This window comes from Spathaspora passalidarum (genome assembly GCF_000223485.1).
Source record: "Spathaspora passalidarum NRRL Y-27907 unplaced genomic scaffold SPAPAscaffold_6, whole genome shotgun sequence".
NCBI classification, from domain to species: domain Eukaryota; kingdom Fungi; phylum Ascomycota; class Pichiomycetes; order Serinales; family Debaryomycetaceae; genus Spathaspora; species Spathaspora passalidarum.
The window spans coordinates 1,130,544-1,150,084 of NW_006767430.1; the positions used below are offsets into that span (position 1 = coordinate 1,130,544).

At 35.2% G+C, this 19,541-nt stretch overlaps 11 protein-coding genes across 11 annotated transcripts; 4 read left to right on the forward strand and 7 right to left on the reverse strand. All coding sequences in view use genetic code 12, as the record gives it.

Moving 5' to 3' along the window:
* Positions 1-732: 732 nt before the first annotated feature.
* ILV3 (dihydroxy-acid dehydratase) lies at positions 733-4,070 on the reverse strand (the record flags this gene model as incomplete). The annotated part of the gene is made up of 1 exon (XM_007377135.1): positions 733-4,070. The coding sequence occupies one exon, from the start codon at positions 4,051-4,053 to the stop codon at positions 2,257-2,259; it is 1,797 nt and encodes a 598-aa protein (XP_007377197.1).
* Positions 771-2,081, forward strand: APM1 (Apm1p; the record flags this gene model as incomplete). The annotated part of the gene is made up of 1 exon (XM_007377136.1): positions 771-2,081. The coding sequence occupies one exon, from the start codon at positions 771-773 to the stop codon at positions 2,079-2,081; it is 1,311 nt and encodes a 436-aa protein (XP_007377198.1).
* Positions 4,071-4,428: 358 nt separating the features above from the next.
* Positions 4,429-5,553, forward strand: PEX4 (E2 ubiquitin-protein ligase peroxin 4; the record flags this gene model as incomplete). Its single annotated transcript, XM_007377137.1, has 1 exon — positions 4,429-5,553. The coding sequence occupies one exon, from the start codon at positions 4,619-4,621 to the stop codon at positions 5,189-5,191; it is 573 nt and encodes a 190-aa protein (XP_007377199.1).
* On the reverse strand, positions 5,322-5,525 carry SPAPADRAFT_57066 (40S ribosomal protein eS28; the record flags this gene model as incomplete). Its single annotated transcript, XM_007377138.1, has 1 exon — positions 5,322-5,525. One exon carries the CDS (start codon positions 5,523-5,525, stop codon positions 5,322-5,324), a length of 204 nt encoding a protein of 67 aa, XP_007377200.1.
* A 391-nt stretch (positions 5,554-5,944) lies between the features above and the next one.
* On the reverse strand, positions 5,945-8,176 carry SPAPADRAFT_142608 (uncharacterized protein; the record flags this gene model as incomplete). The annotated part of the gene is made up of 1 exon (XM_007377139.1): positions 5,945-8,176. One exon carries the CDS (start codon positions 8,174-8,176, stop codon positions 5,945-5,947), a length of 2,232 nt encoding a protein of 743 aa, XP_007377201.1.
* Positions 8,177-8,536: 360 nt separating this feature from the next.
* On the reverse strand, positions 8,537-10,479 carry MUM2 (Mum2p; the record flags this gene model as incomplete). The annotated part of the gene is made up of 2 exons (XM_007377140.1): positions 8,537-10,316; positions 10,378-10,479. The coding sequence occupies 2 exons, from the start codon at positions 10,402-10,404 to the stop codon at positions 9,261-9,263; spliced, it is 1,083 nt and encodes a 360-aa protein (XP_007377202.1).
* Positions 10,480-10,561: 82 nt separating this feature from the next.
* Positions 10,562-11,460, reverse strand: SPAPADRAFT_63086 (uncharacterized protein; the record flags this gene model as incomplete). Its single annotated transcript, XM_007377141.1, has 1 exon — positions 10,562-11,460. The coding sequence occupies one exon, from the start codon at positions 11,232-11,234 to the stop codon at positions 10,698-10,700; it is 537 nt and encodes a 178-aa protein (XP_007377203.1).
* Positions 11,461-12,010: 550 nt separating this feature from the next.
* Positions 12,011-14,659, forward strand: EST1 (Est1p; the record flags this gene model as incomplete). The annotated part of the gene is made up of 1 exon (XM_007377142.1): positions 12,011-14,659. One exon carries the CDS (start codon positions 12,011-12,013, stop codon positions 14,657-14,659), a length of 2,649 nt encoding a protein of 882 aa, XP_007377204.1.
* A 250-nt stretch (positions 14,660-14,909) lies between these two features.
* On the reverse strand, positions 14,910-17,762 carry HTS1 (histidine--tRNA ligase; the record flags this gene model as incomplete). Its single annotated transcript, XM_007377143.1, has 1 exon — positions 14,910-17,762. A coding segment is annotated over one exon (1,327 nt), but the record flags the coding sequence as incomplete, so codon positions are not given.
* DES1 (Des1p) lies at positions 14,936-16,048 on the forward strand (the record flags this gene model as incomplete). Its single annotated transcript, XM_007377144.1, has 1 exon — positions 14,936-16,048. The coding sequence occupies one exon, from the start codon at positions 14,936-14,938 to the stop codon at positions 16,046-16,048; it is 1,113 nt and encodes a 370-aa protein (XP_007377206.1).
* Positions 17,763-17,859: 97 nt separating the features above from the next.
* Positions 17,860-19,369, reverse strand: BNA2 (dioxygenase; the record flags this gene model as incomplete). The annotated part of the gene is made up of 1 exon (XM_007377145.1): positions 17,860-19,369. The coding sequence occupies one exon, from the start codon at positions 19,296-19,298 to the stop codon at positions 17,934-17,936; it is 1,365 nt and encodes a 454-aa protein (XP_007377207.1).
* Between the last annotated feature and the right edge of the window lie 172 nt (positions 19,370-19,541).

Below are 19,541 nucleotides of genomic sequence, written 5' to 3' on the forward strand. Positions count from 1 at the left end.
ATTCTTAGTAATAATAAATTCACATGTTTCGATTAATATAACCCCTAAGGTCATGTAACTTTGAGAGAAAGTTAATTTGTGGTTCTAAAATTAGGATTGTAACTGTTGTAGTAATAGCTATTCTTAATCTGGCATGTCCTGTTACAAGTTTAATTTAATTTTGGAAACATTAAAGAAGCTGTTTTTGGATAAACTTGTAGATGATAAGCAATATGCCTCTGGTTTGGCTCATAGATTGGAACTAAATTTAGAATTTACAATTGTCGTTTTGTTGGCAGTCGCATTTGCAACAGTTTGCTGACTAATATTTTAAGCATTCCTTACAGTCCCAACTATATTAACACTGTATATATACAATCAAACTTTAATAGATCTAATTAATCAATTGGCGAGTTCCCAACTGGAACATTGTAAGTATTACTATATGTTGTTGTTCGTCAACCGTCGGTCATGAATCGTCAACTAAGGTTGAATACCTTCGTACTCCCAGCACAAACGGCTGATGCCACACTGAACTATGATAGTTGCTTTATGTAACTAATTAAAAGTCATTTTATGCTTCCATCTACTCATTACCTACCCTCGTTGTCATTTACTTCCCACTATTGGTGACTAACATTTGTGGCAACCAAAATGTTCTCATTTTGTTGATGTTTGGATGCATAGTGTCCGGCCCAGGGTTTACTTTTTTTTGTTGTATCAACGTTTAATTTGGAAACGTAATAACATTTCATTCATTCCGATCCAGATCTTATCCATATATCTTTGGTATGGCATCACAAATTCATTTTCTTGATATCAAGGGCAAATCATTGCTCTCGCGTGATTATAAGGGTGATATCCCCAGTAATACAATTGAGAAGTTCCCTTTATTGCTTTTGGAATTGGAAAATTCTATAGAGGAAGGTGAATACAAGCCATTCATAAACAACCAAGGAATCAATTATGTGTTCATAAATCATAATAATTTATATATTTGTGCATTGACGCGCAAGAATGAAAACATTATGGCAATTATTATGTTTTTATCCAAGTTGGTTGAAGTCATGACTCAATATTTCAAGTCCTTGGAAGAAGAAAGTATTCGTGATAATTTTGTCATCATATATGAATTATTGGATGAAATGATGGATTTTGGTATACCACAAATAACAGACACAAAGATATTGAAAGAATACATTACTCAAGACTACTATTCCTTGATCAAATCTTCACCTCAACATTTATTAACACCACCAAATGCGGTGACAAACGCTGTCAGTTGGAGAAAAGATGGTATTTTCTACAAGAAGAATGAAGCATTCTTGGATGTTATTGAATCTATCAACATGTTAATAAATGCCAATGGACAAGTATTAAATAGTGAAATCTTGGGAGAAGTCAAAATTAAGTCACATTTGAGTGGTATGCCCGACTTAAGGTTAGGACTTAACGATAAGGGGATATTCACATCAGAAGGGGATACCAGTGGTAAAGGTATTGAAATGGAAGATATCAAGTTCCATCAATGTGTTAGATTATCCAAATTTGAAAATGAAAAGATTATCACATTCATACCACCAGATGGAGAATTTACATTAATGAGTTATAGATTATCAAGTGCACAATTTCTCATGAAGCCCTTACTATTGGTCAATTGTCGAATGAAGGTGCATAAGCATTCCAGAATTGAAATTGTGTGTTCTATAAAGGCACAAATAAAGAAAAAATCAACTGCAAATAATGTTGAAGTAATTATACCAATCCCAGAAGATGCCGATACACCAAAATTCAACCCAGAGTATGGTTCGGTTAAGTGGATCCCAGAAAAATCTTGTCTTGTATGGAAATTAAAGACTTTCCCAGGTGGTAAACAATTTACCATGTCGGCAGAATTAGGATTACCAGCTGTGGTTGACTCAGAAAAGGCGATTGCCAACAATAAACCTATAAAAGTCAATTTTTCAATTCCTTATTTTACCACTAGTGGAATTCAAGTGAGATATTTAAGAATTAATGAACCTAAATTACAATATCAATCCTATCCTTGGGTCAGATATATTACTCAATCTGGTGAAGATTATACAGTTAGAATGAAGTAATTCTTATGGTGAACTACTTTATAAACTATATTCTTAGCTTGTCTTTATATATTTTTAATAGACATTTAACCACTACATCGTTCTTTGTAAGAAAACTTTCACATTAAATCCATTCAACGGATATATACAATGTTAATTTAAACTAGAATTGAATTGAATTTGTCTTTTGGAATGATTATACTAGATCAGTAACACAACCCTTGGAGGCATCACTGACTAACTTGGCGTATTTAGCCAAAGTTCCTCTCTTGTATCTTGGTTCAGGAGCAGTCCATTGCTTTCTTCTTTCAGCCAAGATTTCTTCATCAACCAACAAGTCGATTTTGTTGTTTTCAGCATCAATAACAATTTCATCACCATCGTTAACTAAGGCAATTGGACCACCTTCAGCAGCTTCTGGAACAATATGACCAATTAAGAAACCGTGAGAACCACCAGAGAATCTACCATCGGTTAATAATGCAACATCTTTACCTAAACCATAACCCATCAACGCAGAAGAAGGTTTTAACATTTCTGGCATACCTGGGCCACCCTTTGGACCTTCGTATCTGATAACACAGACAGTCTTTTCACCCTTTTTGATTTCTCCCTTTTCCAATGCAGTAATGAATGCGTGTTCATCGTCAAAAACTCTAGCTTTACCCTTGAAGTAAGTACCTTCCTTACCTGTGATCTTACCAACAGCAGATCCTGGAGCTAAAGTACCTTTCAAGATTTGTAAATGACCACTTGGCTTCAAAGGGTTGGAAATAGGTCTTATGATATCTTGTTCAACTGGTAAATCGTTAACTTTTTCCAAGTTTTCCTTAATAGTCTTACCAGTGACGGTCAATTGTTCACCATCAATGAAACCTTCCTTCATCAAGAATTTCATCACGGATGGAGTACCACCGTATTTTTGTAAATCGGCCATGACATATTTACCACTTGGTTTGAAATCGGCTAACAATGGAGTATTGTCGGAAATTCTTTGGAAATCATCCACGGTTATTTCAATATCAACACTAGAAGCAATGGCAATGATGTGCAAAACAGCATTAGTGGACCCACCAGTGGCAATGATATAAGCAATAGCATTTTCAAATGATTTCTTGGTCAAGATATCTCTTGGTTTCAAGTCCAATTGTAACAAGTTCTTGATGGCATCACCAACAATAGAACATTCATATTCTTTTTCCTTGGAAACAGCAGGAGCTGATGAGGAGTAAGGTAAGGTCATACCCATAACTTCAGCAGCTGAAGCCATGGTGTTGGCGGTATACATACCACCACAAGCACCAGGACCAGGACAGGCATGTTTCACAATGTCAACTCTTTCTTCGTTGGTGATGGTGTTGGATAAGTATTGACCATAAGATTGGAAGGCACTGATAATATCAATCTTGTCAGCGACAGCAGGGTTAGAAGTTCCACATGTTGGAGAACCTGGTAAAATCGTACCACCATATACCATAATGGAAGGTCTATTGTGTCTACCCATGGCCATCAAAGTACCAGGCATGTTCTTGTCACAAGAAGGAATAGCAACATTACCATCATACAATTGAGCCATAATCATAGTTTCAAACGAATCGGCAATGATTTCACGAGATTGTAAAGAATATCTCATACCTTCAGTACCATTAGTAATACCATCAGAAACCCCGATGGAATTGAATTGCATGGCCTTTAATCCAGCCTTGTTGACGGAGGCAGTACACTTGTTGTTCAAGTCCATAAGATGCATATTACATGGGTTACCACTCCACCACACGGAACCAACTCCAATTTGTGCCCTGTCAAAATCTTCATCACTGAACCCAGTGGCATAAAGCATAGCTTGGGATGCACCTTGAGAAGGATCATTGGTGACAATGGAGGAATATTTGTTTAATTTTTTCTGAGATTGGACGGAAGTTGTTGCGAAAGTTCTTTTGATTGAAGCTAATTGATACTTCTTTAGGCAGGAAGCCTTAGTAACGAAACTCATGCTGATGTTGTCAAACCAAGAGAGAAGAAGAAGAAAAAAAAACAGATCAAAGGGTTGACATTCTTTTTGTAGCTTCTGGATTTTTTTTCAATGAGTCAAGAGAGACAGAAAAAAAATCAAAATTCCTAAACCGGCGCGAATGTTAATTTTCGGGTCTGCGGCAGCGGTTGAGCACTTGCCAATAAAACTCTCACAATTACTCAGAAACAGGTCACCTGATATCTAGTCATGTGTACATTGTCACGTGCTCTGGTTCATGTGATTTGATCATTAAATTTCATTGTAATGCAACATTCACTAAAAAGAGGGGTCGACCTGGAAGGCGCGGGCGTACAACGCTCGGTTTAATGTGACATTCTGTCATGTTTTTCCCACATTGCGGGGGAAATTTAATTTCGTATATACCGGCTCTAATTATCATATGCAAATATTTATAGCGGATTTCCTCCACTAACCATCAGGCGAAGCACTCTATTTAAGAGATTATACATCTTAAATTAAAATTTTACTAATCAAATCAACAACAAATCAAATATACCCCATAGTCTTTTTACCGATTTTCACCATGGCTGAACGTAGACTCTTTCAAGAATACAACCGATACAAGAAATCACCACCAAGCAAGTCCAACCCACAAATCATATCCCTCAATCCTATATCTGAAGACAACATCTTTAACTGGCAAGCTATAATTTCTAAACCAACCAAAAAGGACAACCCATTTTATTATGGCGGGCAATGGAAATTAAGCATCGCTGTCTCACGGCAATATCCGTTGGAACCACCAGTGATAAAGTTCATAACTCCAATAGTACATCCTAATATTAACTTGAAAACTGGGGAAATATGTTTAGACATTCTCAAAAAGGACGCGTGGTCACCGGCATGGAATTTAGAACATTTACTAGTGGCAATATTAATGTTGTTGGATTCTCCTGAACCTGATTCCCCTTTAAATATAGACGCTGCCAACTTATATAGACATGATCCAGTTGGCTTTCAAAGCATGGTTCAGTTCAATATGTGGAAAGTTGGATCTTTTGTTGATGTCAAAAAGTCTACCCCCACCACCATTACCAAATCAAACCAAGTTATTAGAGATGTAAGTGGACTGAAAATACGTGCTATAATTGCATGAACAAGTTCCTTCCCAAAAAAAAGTTACACTTTATGCTTATATAGATAAAATATTCTTAGTGTTCTATTTTATATATATATATTGATACACACATGCAAAACTATATTACAGATAATGAGCAACCTCCAACCTAACGTAATCTTCTGGCTTCTCTTTCGGATTCCATTAAACATAAGATATCGTTTTCTCTGACTGGACCCTTAACATTTCTAACAATAGTTCTGGAGGAGTCTTCTAAAAATTCAACTCTAACTTGAGTAACACCACCTCTTGAACCGGTTCTACCCAAAACCTTGATAACCTTGGCTAATGTAACATCAGATTTAGCGTCCATTTTTTGTATATATTTATCTTAGTGCTATGGTGGTATTGGTGAAGAGATTTGAGAAAATTTTTTTGATGAATCAAAAAAAACTTTTTTTTTTCCAAGCCCTAGAATTATGCACGTGACTATATTTGGTGTTACATTTACCATTCACATTGGTAGTCTCCTGATTTACTTTGATTTTTCATTATTGCATGCACAGACTTAAATGGAGATTGCATTTGCTTAAGGAAGTACTTTAGACTGGATGAAGTTGTTTACATTTTCTAGAATTTAAAATATTTTGGGTAAAATTTTGGAAATTTTTTGCTGCAAAAAGAAACATTAATTGATATTGAAAGTTCAGAGCAAATATAACTGTACCTATACATATATCCAACATATCATATTAATATCCATATTCTATAAACCCTAAACCAATTAAACTACTAGTGATCACTAACCATGAGAGCTGGGAGACTAGTTGACTCAACATGAGAATTAGGATCAATTGAATTGTCCTCATCATCCACAGGAAAGGTAAAATTAGCATTTCCCTTTTGTTTCATAGTCACCGATCCTTTACCTAGACTATATGAATCTAAAGAATCATTCGATAAATAACTTGAAAATTGTTGCTGTGGATGTTGCTGTTGCTGCTCTTGATATGATTGTAACTTACTCTGCAACTCATCAATACTCAGTTGTTGTTTTCTGCTCATTAATTTTTGTTGAAATTCTAAAAATTCTTGATGTTGAGCTGCTAAATTGAGTGATGAAATATTTGGAGATTTGCCCATTGGTGTTGATGTAGGCGAGGAATTGTTTGAACCACTATTTGAAGTACTTGTAAAAGCAAACGAAGTATCGCGTGGTTCAAACGAAGGCGTTTTGATTTGAGGAACAAATGCGTTTGCTAAAGCGTTGTCATTTAAGTTAAGGCTCAATCCCTTCTTATTTCTTCCTTCTTGTTTTTGTTCTTCCTTTGGTTGCTCATTCATAGACAATCTATTTTGTAACATCGAGAATCTGCCATAATGGTGACAACCAAATCTTAACAATTCTCTCAAATCATCAACCCAACCAACATACTCTTGTTCATCAACACATTTAAACTTTATTTTCTTGAATGCATTCGAATTCCTAGCCAATTGGAACTTAAACCCACTATCATCTTCATCAATAATGGCACATTCATTCAAATTATAAGAATGTATTGGTTCCATATCATGAGTTATAAATCCACCAAGTTTACCCTGCTTAACCTTTTTTGATGATAATCCTTCAGTTTCATATTTAAATTCGTGAAGATAATTACACGACAAGACATAATAATATAAATTATAGCTCTTCAATAATTTAGATTTCTTGTAAAGAAGTCCCGATCTTAAACATTTGTTATGGACGGAATTACTATATGGCAATTCAATATCATTAAACTTTCTAATTTCCCTCTTGGGGTTATTTGGAGTTGACTTGTAAACATTGAGAAAGTTGGGATTATTAGAAATGAAATATTCCCAATCTGATTGTGGTGATGGACTTATTTGCAGTTTCAAGAATTGATAATAATCATTGTTCAATTGTAATTTTCCAAACTTGTCAACTATCCAATTCAACTCCTTGTTGATGTATATGTATAAATCCCTAGAAATATTTTGTAAATTAACATATGAGGCAAACATATAGTTCTCCACCAACAATTGGGACTTCAACTGAAAATCTAACTTCAACTTCACCAACAAGGGATCGTCAAGGATTGCTTCTCCTTCTAGATCTCCTCCTTCCTTCTTCCCATTAATTACTGGGGAATTATCACTATATGTTTCAACAGCAGACATATATCTAGCCACAACCTTACCAGTTCTGCTAATTTCTTTGGATAAGTCAGTATTGGCAAATGATTCATTCTTGAGAGTGGTCTTAATCTCCTTAATTTTGCTTGAAAGCTTCTTTAACAAGCTTTCTAATCTTGGAATAAGTTTATTGTTAAGATCTCTATGCAATTTCATGTTTCTATTGTATTCAGTATGGTGGTGACTCAATAAAATTGCTGGTAAGTTGGTATATAAGGAATCTTCAGGAAAGAAATGTGGTGGGATCTTGACATCATTAGTGTTGATATCTGTGCTTGTAGGTGGGCTATCCGGTAAGGAAGCAGAAGATTCATTAAACAGTTTTATTGAATGAGCTGATGCGTTCTTCTTGTGGAAATTATTGGTAGTTGCATTCTTGAAAAGGAATGAGGAGTTATTTGCAGACATGGATTTTAACAATGGTGGACGGGCTGGAGTTAGTGGTGCAGGTGTCAAAGATGTAGTTGACCCATTATTCAAACTATTCAAGCTTGAATTCGACAAAGTTTTTTTAAGTTCCCTAGGAGGAGTTGTGACAGTATTGGCAATATTTATTTCGTGGATGATCTTGGTTGGCAAATCCCTACAGCCAGGGAACTGGACTGATGAAAGTAGCTGATAATGCAAATTAGCTTCCAACTGTTTTACTAATGTGATCTCTTTGAAATAGATGATTATTGCTCTGATGAAATATTTCCAATACTTGAAAAAGTCCACAAGTTGATCTATGGGTATTGAGTCATATGGTGGGAGGTTATGATAGAATGGTGATGATGGATTATGGTTTGGTAGTACTGACTCTTTGCGGAATGTAAATCCTGACATTTTTGAAATGAAGTGTATATGTTAAGTTGATGTGAAATGATAAATGTTTTGGAAGTGCTGCCAAATTTATAGGGCAGAGGAGCTTTATGAAGACAACTATATCACCAATTAAGCTTTTAGTCTATGCGGCAATAGTTGAAAAGAAAGAATGACAACACTATCTGGAGGTTAATGAATGATGTGAAAATTGCCTGTTTATGTATCACCGGAAGAGATAGATGATTGATAACAGCAAAAGTGGCAACCTGTCCGAAAAAAGAAACGCCTGGCACTGCGTCAAAAACATTACAGGGGAAAAAAAAAAACAGTGCTGCCGCCCTTTCCTTACCTAAGTCGACTTTTTCCGAGAGTTTTTCCTGTAGCTTGATCTGAAGCTCATTGTTATTAATAAAATTACCGAAGATTCCTAATTCTCGGCCCAGATCAAAATAAAAAAAAAAAGAAATCAAAACATAAACATTGCTTCTATATTTAGGTGCCTATGATTAACCCGAAGCACCTGATGTCATACATAAACTTGCTCGCGTTTTTGTGTTTGTATGTCTAAGACAGAGGCTATATATTGCCGAGCCCCCCCTTTGCTACATGGTACAGTGCAACGCAACACCGACGTTCTAGAATGTGGCGCATTTATTTGTGCACAAAATTAATAAAACTATATAGACAGATAACCTATATACAAAGGTTACTCAAGGGTACAATAAATAATTAGATAAACTTCAAAAGCAAAAAATGTGAAACCCTCGGAAAAAAAATATGCAAATAATTAATCATATATGCGCACAGCCCAGCCATGCACATATACACGCCCTAAACCCACAGTTAAAATGACCATTTTAAATTCCATTAATTAAAAGTTTCTTATTACTATTACTATATTATGATGAGGTTATTTTCAGGTCATCGATTATCTTTATAACTATCTTTTCTTCATTATTACTTATTAATTGTTAGTCTGGAAAAATAAAACATACGAAAAAAAAACAACATGTTCTAAGCCCTCTTTAATTGCTGCAAAAGTCACCCAACGTGGGAAACTCGTGTTGGAGGAGCCCCTGACGTCAAATTTTTGATCGGTCATACGTCACTCTTCTTTAGCAGTACTTCTCTCCTTACTTCTCAACTGTTCAAGCTCGTGACGTAACAACCCAATTTCAATCAATAAACTTGTTTTATTTCCATAACTGACCATTTTCAACAAATTTTCATTCTCATTCAGTAACTCAGATAACTTGTTAATTAACTTGTGGCTTAATTCTTGGAGATCATAATTATAATCGGCAGGCATGGTTGGAGTATTCGACTGTGCCAACGAAACCAACACTGCTTCTAATCTACTTTTTGTTTCTTCTAATTCGTCTGATTTCTCTTGAAGGGTTTTAGACAAGTCTTGGAATAACTGATAATGATTCTTGGGAACTTTAAAGGAATTGGTCGTGGTCCCCCCGCCTTGATCAACTGAATTTTTCATCTTGTTCATACTATTAATTTGTTCAGTTAAGTTTTTAATCATTTGATTCTTTAAAAATAATTCTAGCTTTAACTTGTTATAATCTTCAGTAAGATCAACTCCACTAGAAGAAGTATCATAATCTCTATTCATATTAGCATTATTATAATAGTACTTATACTTATCATTCATGGTATTTGAATTGTTCGTGTTGTAGTTAGCATAGTCAGGAACATAGCTAGGGGCATTGATATTTAATATAGGCTTGTTGTATTTGTTGTTGGAAGTGCTAGTTGAAATTGAAGAAGCATTTGTCATCAAACTACTATTACTTGTGCTAGTAGTAGGTTGCTCATCAGTTCTAAGTAATGACGACGAGTATTGTAATTTGGGAGCATAGCTTTGCATTTGTTGAACTTGTTGCGGGGATTGTAATTGCTGTTGATTTTGAATTTGTGGTTGGACTGAATAGTTTGTAAAGGATAAGTTGTTGAAATTGGTTGATGTAGGGGTAGACGACCAAAACTTGGTCAGTGCGTTACTAGAATAATCAGCATTAGTACCACTAGTATTAACTCCCGAACTAAGTAAGTTATCACTTAAGAAAGATGTATTAGTAGTTAAAGTCAGGGAGTCATTAGAAGCACTCAGCATGGAGGTATCCATTGATAAATTGATTTGGTTCAAAGACTTACGTTAAGTTAGTAAAAAAAAAAATGCTGCAAATACAATGGGAATGGTGTTGACATACATTTACTAAGGAATTATCCATGTTCATGACATTTATAAGATTTCACTGAAGATGTATGGACAGATTCAAAGCCAATCAAAGACAAAGAAGAAAGAATGCAAGGAAGAAGAAAAGGCAAAGAGAAGTGAAGTGGTGATTTGAACACCAAAACAAAACTCATCAAGGGGTACAAATTTGTTTATTTTTTTTTTTTTGGCTGCCTAATTTTAAATTAACACACTAACAATTTTTGTACTATACAACCATCTACACATTACGTACAATTTGTGTATACCACACTACCACTTAGCAAATAACAACATTCCATTAATGAAGTTATTCTATTGATAAGGATTTTGCCACTGACCAGAATTTCCAAAAGCGGGGGACCCCCCGTATATTATTTGTTGTAATAATTGACCGTTACCAGTACTCAACACCAATTCTGGCAACTTTAATATCCTATCTTCTAAATTCTTTCCAACTAAAAATTCAACCATAACATCAGTAAAATGATTACAATTATTTCGGAACAAATCATAACTTATAGCATGGTATTTCATATCTTCATGATTTTTCAAATCCTCAATGAATTCTTGTAAGATATCTTCATCAATAGACGTGGTACCCATATCTATGATCTCAATTGGGACTCCAAATCTTGTAGAACCAGGTGGAGAATGCAGTTTTATCCCTTGATCGAGATAATATTCTCTGTTGCGTATGACAACTGAGGTGTGGTAAATTGCTGGGATAGATTTGCCAAGAATCATGGGTGAATATAATGATGCTAGACCATGAGAAAGATCATACACGTATACTTTCACAGGGTATTCTTGTTCGGCTTGTTCTTCTTGACCAGGTGTTTCTGTTGTCATTTTGTTATTCTATGGTGGCAACAGATTAGAAAACTTTTGCTTGGTTCTTTTTTTCGCAATTTATTTATATGGGGTGCGGAATACGGATGGCGGGAGAGGAACACGGAAGCATATGAATCCGTCACAGAAAATGCTAGGATCAAATTTTTACGAACCATTCAGCTAAGTAAATAAATTATACAATTTTACAGTAGTTTTATTTTATACGTTTAATGTACTACTTGGATCTTATGTCTGTCCACGGGGAGATGACTGATATGTATCAACAGTGGACATGCACCAAAGCGATATGTTCCCAATTTACCCATGATATGTCCATCTATTGAACTAGTCTAACTTAAACAAAAGACAAACTTTCCATATTTACCCCAATACTATAGAACTTCTTCTTATAAAATTTAAATTTGCAGTTCTTATGTCAAATGCTGTTGCATGTGTCGTAACAGATGGTTACCACAGAATCAAGAGACAACAAAAAAAATAAAAAAATTTTTTTTTCCTACTTTAACTTTAAAATGTTACAATACAACAGTCAACAATTAGCTCAATCCCTAGTTTATTCCTTTGTTAACATATTAACAACCATTTTGGTATAGAGTCATCATTCAAACAGACAGAGAATGTATTTTATAATCTTCTTCATTGAATAATTCCTTACCAATAAAAAGCAAAGCACAACAAATTTAGCAAACAAATTTTAGAATTCAACAACACACAACCACCGCCTGTGTACTTCCTTCTTCAGCGTAGCCAATTTAGCACCAATTTAGTCTAGCATGGCTCAAGCTGATGAAATATTAGCTTATAAGAATCAACTTAATGAGTTCCTCACTCGGAAATTCCCTGATTTATCACTACTTATTGGATTCAATACACTATTGCAATCTAAATTTCAATCATGGATCATTGCTGATTTGAATGAATATTACTCACTCATGGAGAGAGGTCAACTGGAAACAGTTGAGTTTAACACCATGAAATACTTGGAAACTATTTGGAATGAATTTCACTATCCTACAATCAAGTTTTTCCAACATCAACATCAAGCATTATTTCAAGAGATACAAGAGTCATTCAAAACTTGTCAAGTAGAAGGAACAGCTAACCAGTTTAAAGTGAAACCAGTAGAAATGAGAAAGGTGAATGATAATTTCATCAAGTTTATTAAACAAGTTTTTGAATTTTGCGTGAAATTATTGAAATATTTCACCACTAAATTCTCGAATTCGTTCATTCCTCGTGAATTCCTTGCCCATTTTAACTTGTCAGTTTCTGAAAGTGCCGCTATATGCAAGGATAACAACTTCCAAGCAAATGTGTTGTATTTAATTCATAGATGTGTCTTGTCCTTGGGAGATATTTGCCGCCATCAAACGTTTGTGGAGTTAACCTATGTTCAACCTGCTACTTCCAACAAGGATTTTTTCAAGTTTAGATCCTTGGCAAACTCAGATAAAACACAAGCTTTCTTTCCAAAGTACCGTAAAGCAATTCAGTATTATAAATATTGTATCATGTTATTACCAGCATTGAACGAACCTTATAATCACATTGGAATGATCCATAATCTAGTTGATGATAAGTATCAAGCCATTTATTGGTTTCTTAGGTCACAGTTTACGAGAATCCCCGAGTATAAATTAGGATTATCCAATTTAAACAATGTTCTTAAGAAGCATTGGTTTATTACTGCCTTAGTTGATGTCGTTAATAATAACAAGGAACGTCAATTTAAAATTGATGATTCGTTAAACATTTACTTGGTTTGCTTAATGGGATATTTTTACTACCCTCAACAATATAAGAATGGGCCTAATTTAGTCAAAAAATTAAGCTTTTCTAAAATTGAAAGTGAATTTTTCAAATCTTTATCCAGCAATTTTTCAAGTTTGATTCAAGTTGGAGTACGGGAAGAAAATTTCATATTGACACAATTAACGGTATTGTTTTCATTTACTGAATTATGCAAACAGAAATCAGACGATGTCGATGTTCATGATAAAGTTGTTCGTTTTACATTTAGATATATTGAGAAAATATTTGATTGTTTAAAACAGTTGGATTTTGAAAAAATCAAACTAACTAATATTTGCATTATTTTAAGATTTATTTTAAATTGGTTGAAGGAAAACAAGTCAATGTATTTAACATTCGAGTCTAGAAAGCAATCTGTTTTAGGTATATGTAATATTCTTAACAGGTTTATCGAATACAATACGGATAAAGAGCATATGAAGCTTATGCTTACCCAAAGTAACCGCCCTACACGAAGTTATTACTTTTGGGAAGATGTTCATTTCCGAGATTTTAAATTGATAAAGTATCAATTCAAGGATTTCAAGGATGATGCATTATTTCAAGTAAACAATATCAATTTCTTGATTGGAGATTACTCAGAATTGTTACATGATAAGGTTCCAACATTTTTATCTGAAGATAAACAAAAGTTATTTGCTGGTAATCCAAAGGAAGTAGAAGGTGAAATTGAAAAGTATGAAAATGGTTTGAGGATTCATGCGTTGGTTTCTTTAGGCAAACGATTATTGTTTGCTTGTAAACTGTTTGATGTTAGCTTGGACGAAACCAGTTTAAGATTCTTGGTTAAAGAAAGTCAAGAGAAGAAGTCCAGAGAAATGAAAGAAAAGAAGAAGGAAACGAACAAGCAAACTGACGACAAGCCAAAGGACACCTTGAAAGTTCAAGAACAGAAACCATGTCCTGTTAAAAAACACAAGAAAAGCAGTCAAACTCCAACACCAACTCCAGAGCCTCAAACTCAAACTACTGACGAGCTTCTGGGACCTCCAGTAAAAGTTCCTGTTTCTTTAGAAGAAATTGAATCTTTTATTGCTAAGCACACTCATGAACTTAAGTCGGGTATTAGCGCTCAAGAAGGTAATTCTGAAGATGCTCAAGAACCAGAGCTTCAATTACATAATATGGTGGACTCTTTAGTAGATGATGATAGTAAAGAAGTTATAAACATATCTACAGGGACTTTGAATAGTTCTACACAAAATATTTGGAAGCATGAACCCGCTAAGGATATTCAACCAAAATTTTTTAATTCATTAGCCCAACCCATTGGTACCCAAGTGCATCAATATCCTGCAAACTTTTCTCAATATTTGTATCCTCAAATGCAGTTCATGCCAAGTCAGCAATCAATACCTCAATCACAGCTTCAGTTCCCTTACCATTCTACCCCAATGGGACAATTACAGTCTCCAACACCCCCAGTATTTGCATCATACCCTCAATCGCAACCTACTCCACAACAGCCTCAAGGATTTCCTCAAGCACAAGCACAACCAATGTTTGGGACGTTCCCGATTGGACCCGAATCTCAAAAGAGTAAAAGCCCCCAAAACAATGAAACAGGTAATATCAACAATGGTGCATATTCGCAGTATTTCTCTAATTAAATACTAGTTTTGTAGTTAAATACGTAAGCGACATACAGAAAGGGTAATAAACATAGCAAGGAGAAACAATACTCTATCGGCTATAAAAAAAAACAATAAATTGGTATATATATAAAAAAAAATAACTAAACGACGCGCATGGATCGGATCTTCTCTTCCACCACGGGTTCGTAACTGGTGGTGCAATTTCTGAAAAATTTCTGAATCAGGAACAAAGAAAATGAACTTGCATCCAATTTTCTTATCCCTTTAGTGCTTTCTTCCTCAAAAGTAACCATGACTCAGATCAAACATAGGAACTCTTCTCATACATTCACAATCAACCCACCTCCAGCTGATGCACCTATTGAAGTGTTGAATGAATTTTACTGGACTAAGGATCCAGAACCACACATAGCCCGTCGGAAATTGATTTTAGAAAAATATCCCGAAGTCCGTAAATTAAATGGATACGAACCAAAGACGAAATGGTATGTTATTGCAATAGTTGGTTTGCAAGTAGCTGTGGCCTATTACCTTCGTGACTCCTCTATATTAAGCTGGAAGTTCTTCTTATTGGCCTATGTCATTGGTGCTACTTCCAACCAAGCTTTGTTCTTGGCTATTCATGAATTATCTCATAATTTATTATTCAAAAAGCCTTTGCACAACAAGTTATTTGCCATTTTCGCCAATATTCCTATTGGTATTCCTTATTCCGCTTCGTTCCAACCTTATCATCAGTTACATCACAAATTTTTAGGTGACAAATATTTGGATACTGATTTACCTACTAAATTTGAAGCGATAGTTCTTTCCAATGTTCTTGGGAAGATATTCTTTGCTACATGCCAAATTTTCTTTTATGCGTTAAGACCAATGTTTATTACTCAAATCAAGTTCACTTATATTCATTTATTAAACGTGATTGCACAGTTGGCAGTGGATACCCTTATGGTAAAATATTTTGGTTGGAAAAGTGTAATCTATTTCTTGATGAGTTCCTTCTTGGCTGGATCTTTACATCCATGTGCTGGTCATTTTATCGCTGAGCATTACGTCTTGAATGATAATAATGTACCTAAAGTGCAAAAGACCGAAGGAGCAAATATTGCCAGTGGGTATCAACTACCAGCTGAAACTTATTCCTATTATGGTAGTCTTAATTTGTTAACTTGGAATGTAGGGTATCATAATGAACATCATGATTTCCCATACATTGCTTGGACAAAATTACCAGAATTAAGAAGAATTGCAGCCGAATTTTATGACCCATTACCTCAAGTTACTTCATGGTGTGGAGTAATTTGGTGGTTCATAACCAACGATATCAACACCCTTTGGAATAGAGTGAAGCGTGAAGGTAAAGAGATGCATGGACACAAGATTGACAATTTAGACAAGAATTAAGTATATATTTATGTTATAAAGACGTTTGTATTCAGAGAGCTTTTATAATACGTGTAAGATCATCAATTCCATCTTCATGGATACCAGCAAGTTTGTTCTTTACAAATTCAGTAAGATCTTCAACCTTGACAACTTCCCCATCATCGCTTTCGGCACCTTGACCTAAAACTTTAACTCTTATTTGTCCTTGTGGATATTCCTCTTTACCAAGAATAACACCAATCTTAGCACCGGACTTGTCAGCAGCATCAAATTGCTTACGAGTGTTTGGTTTAGCCTTGTATACATATTCAGCGTTTATACCAGCTTTCCATAACTTGTTGGTGACTTGCATTCTTTCCTTCAAGAACCCATTCCAGCCTTCACCACCACCAAAGGCCATGACAAATACTTCAGTGTGGTTAGGACTGATTTTTTCCAACTCCTTAGCAGCTCTAGCTTTGATAATGGAAAAGAGACGTTCGACACCAAAGGAAATACCAACACAAGGAATAGATTTACCGTTGGAGAACATACCAACTAAGTTATCATAACGACCACCAGCAGCAATAGATCCAACCCCAACGTATTCAGAAGCATCTTCAACATCTTCCTTCTTATCCTTAGTAGCCTTTTCTTTTAATTCACTAGCGTTTGCTGGAGGGGCAGAAGCAGCAGTGACAGCTTCATAAATTAACCCAGTATAGTAATCTAAACCTCTAGCCAAGGACAAATCAAAACTGAGGAAGTTGTCGATTTCAAATGCCTCAACATAATCAGCCAAAATCTCCATTTCTTCAATACCCTTTTGAGCAGATGCATTAGCAGCAAGTAATTCACTTTGCTTCAATAAGTTGACAACTTCACGAATAGTACCGTTTAATTTAACAAACTCACCAATCTTATCAGCAACTTCTTCAGTTTGACCCTTTTCAACAACCATTTCCTTTTTAACGGCCTCCCATGGAGATTTATCTAATTTATCGACAGCAGAAGAAATCTTTCTAACATCTTCGTCCTTGACACCACAAGCTTGGAAGATACCATCCAAAATCTTACGATGATTTAATTTAACTTTAAAGTCTTGAATACCTAACCCCACTAAACCTTCACATAACAAGTTAAGAATCTCTGAATCAGGAACCATGATATCATATTGACCAGCAATGTCAAAATCACATTGGTAGAACTCTCTCATTCTACCTTTGGTCATGGCTGGTTGATCTCTTCTATAAACCTTGGCAATGTGATACCTCTTGATAGAGCTGATATTGTTGCAAGCAACAAATCTGGCAAAAGGAACAGTCAAGTCATATCTTAATGAAGTCAATTCACCACCTTGGTCTTCTAAATTGTAAATCAATTTTGAGTCTTCACCATATTTTCCGGTCAAGATTTCTCTCAATTCAAATACAGGAGTGTCAATGGTTACACCACCGTGTTTCTTGAATAGACTTGAAAGAGAACCGAAAATGGCTTCACGAATTACCATATCCTTATCGGCCCAGTCCTTGGTACCCTTGGGTGTTTTTAATAAAAATTCTTGAGCTTTTGATTTCTTGGACTTCTTTGATTGAGCCTTACCAGATGGTGCACCAGAATTGGCTGGGGCAGAAGAAGCAGCAGCAGCAACAGCAGCAGCTTCTGTGGTGGATGGCTTTGAATTGGAAGTTACAGGGGCAGTGGACATGTTTCGAAGGAATGTGTTTCTGAGTAACGATAATCTACGAATCATACAACTTGATTCACAATCTTTACAACTAATTGAAAAAAAAATTTTTTTTTCCCCTTTGCAATTTTGCACTATAGACTTGTAATTTGTTTTTGTTTTTGACTACGTTGCATCAACTAAAGCCATATTAATTAGTTCTATATAGCATAACTCTATATCTACACCATAAACCTTCTAATCTTCGTTTATTCCATTTGGTTTAGAATATTTCAATCTCATAACACCATCACTGAGAATTCTCTTACCCCAGTTACCCGCAGCGGGATCACCAGTTTCATCTCTACATTGTTTTAAAAATGGCAAAAGTGATGTTCCTCCAGTTCCCTTTTCTTCTCCTCCATTCTTCTTCTTTCTAGCTAATCCTGATCTTAAAGTAGTGGATGAACCCATATTGTTGGTCTTTTTAGCTTGTAACACCACGTATCTAGTGACAATTTGAATATGCTTGTCTCTAAACAGTTTCAACATGGCTAAACATCCATCATAACTTAATACTAATTCAGGATGAGTATCGACATTCTGTAATACAAAGTCATGAATATTGGTGATTTCATGAATCTTTTTTAAGAAATCTTGATGTGGCCCAGGCATATATGTTCTCATTTCATTCATAAAACCATTTTCTGGTCCAGTCTTGGGAACATCCTTACGGAATGGTAATGGTCTCTCACCAGTAGAGTAATGTTTCACACCTAATAATATATCCAAGAATTGAATTAATGAACTCTGAGCATTTGATCCACCAGAGTATGCTCTAGGTTTGGATTCATTTCCATATAAAACTCCATCCTTATCTAATCCAACATCAGCCATATTCTTCCAACCTGCCAAGTATGGTCTGATTCTGAAATAAAATACATGTGGATCACACATTTCTTCCATTCTTAACAAAACTGAACCCAATGCATCTATAGCTTCGGCTAATTGTTGAAGTTGAGCAACCAAACCTGGTATATCATTATTATAAGCACACTTAATAGCCTGTAATCCAGTAGTTATCGCTAAAGCACCTTTATGTTCAAAATAGACACTGACTAAATAGAACCAACTTTCATCAATGGACCCGGTAAATGTGTTAATTGTGGTCAAGTTATCTAAATCCCATATATCCTCACCTTCCTCGGTGGGAATGATTTGCTTGAAATTCCAAAGACATAAACCGGCATATGTGGCAATGGGTGGTAATCTAAGGTGATCAGAAACCTCAACCCAAGGTTGTGCTATTTGTGGTGGAAGCTTATTAGTTGGTTCTTCAGTTCCCCAAATATATGCATGTGCTAAAAATCCCAAGACCTGATATGCCCTTCTATACTCTTCTTCTGATGTAAGTTGTGAAGTTTCTAGTAAGGGTAACTTCTTATCAATAACAGATCTTACTCTTTTGGTTAAAATCAATGAAGGAAGGTTTGTTGCAATATCTTCCCAAGGTTTGTAGTACTGTTGTGGCAATCTCTCCAATGGAAGTTTCTCAGGTAAAAAACCTGAGTTTGGAAAAACATTATAGTCTTCCATTCTAGGAATATCTATAGTTGCAGTCATCTTCTTGTTCTATACTGTGTGAACTTCCTTGTATCGAGATATATGACTCTGTTCTTATAAGGACGAATTTTTCAAAGGCCCAAAGGGAAAAAAGTGGCTCGACTTTAAATAATTTTGTCCCACTTAGTAATTCACACCAATGTCCGAGGAGGAGATTGAAAAATTTCTTTTTTCTTTTTTTTTTTTGCCCGAGCGATCCTTCGCTTCCACCTTTTTTTTTCCCCTGACATTGTTACTTGATAA